Here is a 5,983-nt window from a genome sequence, read left to right on the forward strand (position 1 = left end):
TACAGTTTATGCCAATGGAAAGCAGTTTTCCACAATTCATGATTTGAAGGCAGCAATTTCAGATGCTTGGGATAAACTTAAGATTGAATTCCTTCAGAATCTAATTGAAACAATGCCTAATCGAGTATTTAATGTAATTAAGTTAAATGGTGGTTACATTGGCTATTAAATTGTAAGAAAACTTTGCAATTTGAAACCTGTCCAGATAATTATGTAACAGTTTTTTTGTACAAAATTTTAAAAAATATTATTTTCAGTGACAAAATGTTAATGTTTGATTAAAATTCTTATTTTGCAGTGTGGAAACAAGTAAATCCATGTTATTTTTAATAAAACATTTGTCTCTTAATGCAGCAAATTTGGGTTTCACTTTAATTTTTTCGTGTCCGTATAAATTTGAAACACACCTTATATATACATATTTAGTAATACAAACAAAACAAAAAAATTATCACTTTTAATTTATTATAGACAATTTATTCAATTAAGATATAATACGAATATACATACCTTCCACCTCATAAAAACATAATCTGTATTTTTCAGTTCATCGTAATCAAAAATATCTGAATTAAAAGTCTTTGCATATTGATAAAACGATAAGAATTTACTCTGAAATAAATGAAAAAAAATAATAAGTCTACATAAATACACAGAAATATTTAATAATATAAAAATGATTAGTTCACAATGCCAAAATATTGTTAAATTAAAGAAAGAGATAACTACTGTCTATCAGTTAAACAGCATCATATTAATGTTTCATTTTTTAAAATTTATCCTAATGTTCCAAAGTTTTGTTCTTTTCTTTGCCTGAAGATGACATTGATAATATGTTGAAAATGCTTGCGATAATGTTATAATAAAAACTGTTTGATGCTGATAGACAGTAGTTATCTCTCTTTAATAATAATTACTTCCAAATCTTTATCACAGATGTCCAAAACCTTCAGAATCTGAAATCTGCACAAAGGATTTATAAAAGTTTTAAGTTTATTAAACTTTTATCTTAATTATTTACTATTTACAAAAGATACATATAAATTTGGTTAGATAATTTGATAGATAGCATTAAATTGCTTTGATATTTACATTTGAAGCTTTATGACAATCTTGATCTTTCATGTTTATTTACTCTTCATCAACATGCTACAGACATTTACATGTTACACAAGTCAATGAATAGACTTGCTGAAAGCAAATCTAAATGTCTGATTCTTTTTTTTAATTTTGCTGTCAATTTCAGGAATGTTATTCTTTCCCCCATCATACCAAGGAATTGTTCAAGTAATTTATCACTAAGGCCTAGATTTTTATGTAAATTCATATTTATCCAACAAACAATATTCCTTGTAAAAAGCAGAAAAAATTTTGGAAATCCTAAGACCCTTAATTTATGAGATATAAATGCATATTTAAAATGATACAGCATACTTGTACATTTTGGCTTATTTAGTGAAACTTGCAAAAATCTGCTCTATTTTATTATTTCTATTGATATATAGTCTGAAACATGTCTGACTGGCATATTCAACTTCAATCAAATTACCCTCATCTAATCGCATTGCTAATTATCACTGTTCTAATGGAAGTGGACAAGCTTCAGGAATCCCAACTTCAATGGTGACCAGATTTGTAGTAACATCTACCACAAGGTTGGCCAACAGTTTTTGCCCCCATGCCAAATTGGAAAGAAAACTTTTTTCACAGGCCGAACCAGAGGCTGCCCTAAGAAGATTTTGAGGTGGTGTGAGATCTCATTGTGGTGTCACCCTGTAGAGACTGAATTGTAGATAGAGATTACAGATACATTTTTCACATTATTATGCTTTATCAACATTCTACGCTGTACTTACAAGATTTGTAATGGAGGGTTAACACTAAACATACAGTGAGTTGTTGACTTTTTTTTAGGCTTAAGAATTTTTCATCGAGCTGTTCAGACTTGAGTAGCTAATATTGAAAGATTGGTTGTGGACCACATAAATTCATTACACAGGCCAGATCCAGCCTGCATGTTGGCCATGCCTGATCTACCACAAAAACTGAAAAATTTGACAGTTTCATGTTTTCATGTGAAGAGTCACCATAAAAATGTGCATAATGTAAAATCTACTGGTTGTCTTGACTTGAAATTTAATAGGCAGATTTAAAACAAATTACTATTATTCAAAACTATTTAAATTTGTAATTAAACTATTAAAATGAAGACATCTATAGATGCCAGTAGTAATGGTCAAAATTCAACTGGTCAGTTGAGTAAAATGCCAATAGTGAAAAGCAACTTATAAACAAAAATGCAGATAATATGCTGAAAAATTCAACAAGATTTTTGTGGTGGTTCAGTTCTCCTATGCTAACTGTGCAACAACTTGTTTGTTATGAGAAGAGGTTATAGATTATACAACTGGAAACATTAACACACATTTCTGCAGTAGCCTGCTCTGAAAGAAAACAAAAAACAATGTCTACTGAGCTTGAACCAAGGAGGAAAATGAACAGTCTTCAATCAACAGTCTATGTTGCATTGCCACAAAAATCTTACACAAAATTTCCAGCAAAATACCCAAATTACTATGTTGAATTTGGGTGTTTTGCTGGAAATTTTGTGTTTAGGTGAATCTACATATAAAAATTATATTTAAACAGAACTCATCTTTCTCATTCCATACAAAAAAATCTAGCAACGAGTTGCATAACTTTCATGGATTTTATGAAATTTTATTTTAAAAATAACATATTATAAACCAAAATAAATAACTAAGATCATATGTGGCGTCATCTGTTATGTGATTTTGTTATAAAAACTTTATATATTTTTAATTATTATAAAATAGCAAAAGACATAATTTTGAGGGTAGAGATGAGTTTTATAAAACATTGTAAATGCTAACAAGTAAAATCTTCATTAAATCCAACCCCTTGTGAGATATGACATGGGACCAGTTTCTATTTCTCCATCCCTTGACCTTTTACACCAAAATTTAATAGCATCAATGTACCTTATATACAAGCTACTATGCCAAATTTCATTTCTTTATCTTCATCCTGTTCTGAGATATTAAATGAAATAGACACCAACACATACACAGTCCATCTACGGAATCTTTTTGCTTTTTTTTTTTTTTTTGCTTTTTTGGGTTCAGGGGTCTCAAAACAGAGATTTGCAAAACATTCAGAGGGTCAAATTTGACATGATTCAATTACTTTCCGTTGTTATGTATACATAAGTTGTGAAAGTAATACCACACACAACACTAAATCTGGCACATTTCCCATGTCTATACTAATGCCAACTGATTGCAATTAACATTCATTGTAGAATTGGTGTACAGTAGAGCGTCATTTATCCGAAAGTCAGTTAATCGAAAGCATTCCAACCGGCAAATTTAAATTTTCACTAGTGCTGTGCCGCTGCAATCTTTGGCTGTATCTTGGTCTACTCCAATATTTTTTTTGTTGATGTGTGTGTTTTAGCTGGCAGCACTGGCATTTTTGTGGTGTTTTTCTGAGGACTGTGTGTCATGCTGAATCAAACGTTTTTGATACTAGATTAACTTCTAAAGTATAATTTTTTTTTTGTTTTTATATTTTTCAATATATTTATTTTGTTTGTAAAAACTAAAGAAATAATTTTTAACAATACAATAGCCACAATTATTATTTTAAAAAGTTTACATTAGGCTTAACATTGACGAAAATTCAATGGGAAGCGACACGAAACGGAGAAAAATTTCAACATGGGATAGGTTAATATATTTTTTCGCATATAATCGGTAATCTGAAAAATAAGTTATCCGAACAACCCCAGTCCCCAATTGATTTGGATAAACGACGCTCTACTGTATTAAGAAACTAAGATATTTTTAGTCCAAAATCAATAAAAAACTAGTTTATTAAAATTTAATTTACTGCTTTATCATTATTGTAGAGAAAAGACAATACTGCGTATTTTACAAGTACAGAAAAAAATATTGCTAAACAGATTTATTCAGCAGAGGTTGTTGTTCAATCAAGAGAAGTTTTACATTAAGTTAATAGGAATTGTGTAAGTAACTATATTTCTTATCATTATGAAGGAATTTATTGTTACATCAATAATCTCTGTACCGAGATTTGACTGTATAAGAATACGGACTACCTACCCAGTGCTTTCTGTCAACTTCTTCATCTGCATCCCATTTTCTTGTTAGAAATGGATACTTTTTGCTTATTATTTCTCCATCAAAAAAAGTCGTTAGAGTTGGATATTCTTCAGTCAAGCCTTTGATTTTCAAATAACCACATAAATATGAATTTTCTTCATCAACATGCTACAGAGAAATAAAATAATAGTATCAAATTTTAAAATAAAATTATTATTATTTTTTTTTAAATAAAATTATTTTCTCCTTAAAAATGACAGGCATATTAAAAGAAGTATCTGACAACAAACAGTATATTGATATTAATTAATATACATTCTCAGTATGTTTGATATGAAAACTAGGGAATATTAGAAATATAGTAGAGTCCCATAAACTCAACTTATGTTAACTGAGAAAGTGATGAGTCACTGAAAATGACAAGTTTTGCAGACTCTTGGATGGATTATTCATAACTCATAATACACTGCTACAAAGTAATTTATTAAAAAAATCATTTAACAATTTTGTTTAACATATAGTGCCATATCAATGATGCTAGTTTAAATAGCAGAATTTTCATGTATGTATTATCTACATACCAATAATAACTATTTATACTTGTAGTTAAATTTTAATTTAAAAAATATTGGCCATTTGGTGGCTACTTTTGATTTAGTGACATTTGTGTCGTGGTGTTTTGAGTGCACCTCAGAATAGGGATAATACAGTGGACTTATGAGTTTAATTCATTCCGTGATGGCACTTCTAACTCAAATTACTCATATGTCAAATTAATTTTCCCCATTGAAATGAATTGAAATGCCATTAATCCATAAGTTAATTAAACTTCACTCTGACACCGGGGATGAAATACTAAATATGGAACCTGTTACCGGTGTAATTTTGCATGAAAAAATCTTCCTTTCACAAATGTTTTCGAGCTTTCCAGATAGCTCTTCTTCAGGTAGAGAAAAAATACCGACGGAACACTTCGAAAAATGGAACGTAGATATTTAAATAAAAAACCGAATCTAAAAATAAAACGCAAATGTTTAAACAAAAAATATGAAACTCGCATAACGAACGATCATTAAGATGGTCATGCGCATTTGTGCGCTGATGTTGCTATTTATAGATCGTTGTTTATGAGGGCCTGCCACGCTATAGAAAGATTAATCTCATCCTTCCAATTTATACATGTAGTCAGGTGGTTAGCCTTACAGATGGATATAGCTTCCTGCCATTTTAGATGTTCCAGGTGAGGCGTAGTGTCGATGATGCCAGCTTTGTCGAACTCCGGTTATATATCGGGATCGGATGCAAAGGTGGTTAGGGCCGTGGTGTACCGCCCATGCCGAAGGTCTGCTTGATGCTCTTGTACTCTGGTGTTTAAAGATCGCTTGGTTGAGCCGATATAGACAAAGCTCTCGTTACATCTATTATCTTTCAGCGGGATAGAGTACACGCCAGGAAGCCTGCTACGAACCGGACTGCCTTTTCCATTTCTGAGGATGACGTAGATTGTTGGGCATCTTCTATAGGCTATTTGTAATTGTTGTTTTCCGGCGATCTCAGCGTATATCGCTTTAACATATGGGTTAAAGGTGACTGGGAGACGTGTACGTTCATCCTGGTCAGTATTGGTCTTCATACGCGTAGTGGGTGTGTATTGTGAGCGTTGATGTCGCTCAATTAGACGGTGTGTTAGACCATGGTAACCGTGCTTGGCTGCTATCCTCTTGATATAATTCAATTCGGTGTTGAGGGCTTGTGTGGTGGACGAGTGGGAAAAGGCCCTTTTAATCAAAGTATTAAATGCTGCAGCCTTGTAGGTGAATGGGTCAGATGAACCTACC

The 5,983-nt window shown here is 31.4% G+C and overlaps 1 protein-coding gene across 1 annotated transcript in view; it reads right to left on the reverse strand.

Annotated features, from left to right (window-relative positions):
- The window catches only part of LOC111627655 (glucose-induced degradation protein 4 homolog), a 30,241-nt gene that overhangs the window by 16,317 nt on the left and 7,941 nt on the right, over positions 1 to 5,983 (reverse strand). The window contains exons 2-3 of the mRNA XM_023371252.1: positions 4,146 to 4,313; positions 511 to 612 (exon numbers count right to left, since the gene is read on the reverse strand). Coding sequence (XP_023227020.1) covers positions 511 to 612; positions 4,146 to 4,313 — 270 coding nt within the window. The remainder of the gene's footprint in view (positions 1 to 510; positions 613 to 4,145; positions 4,314 to 5,983) is intronic.

The sequence above is a fragment of the Centruroides sculpturatus genome, unplaced genomic scaffold (assembly GCF_000671375.1).
Source record: "Centruroides sculpturatus isolate CEXI.00-Female unplaced genomic scaffold, Cexi_2.0 scaffold255, whole genome shotgun sequence".
In the NCBI taxonomy this organism is placed as follows: Eukaryota; Metazoa; Arthropoda; class Arachnida; order Scorpiones; family Buthidae; genus Centruroides; species Centruroides sculpturatus.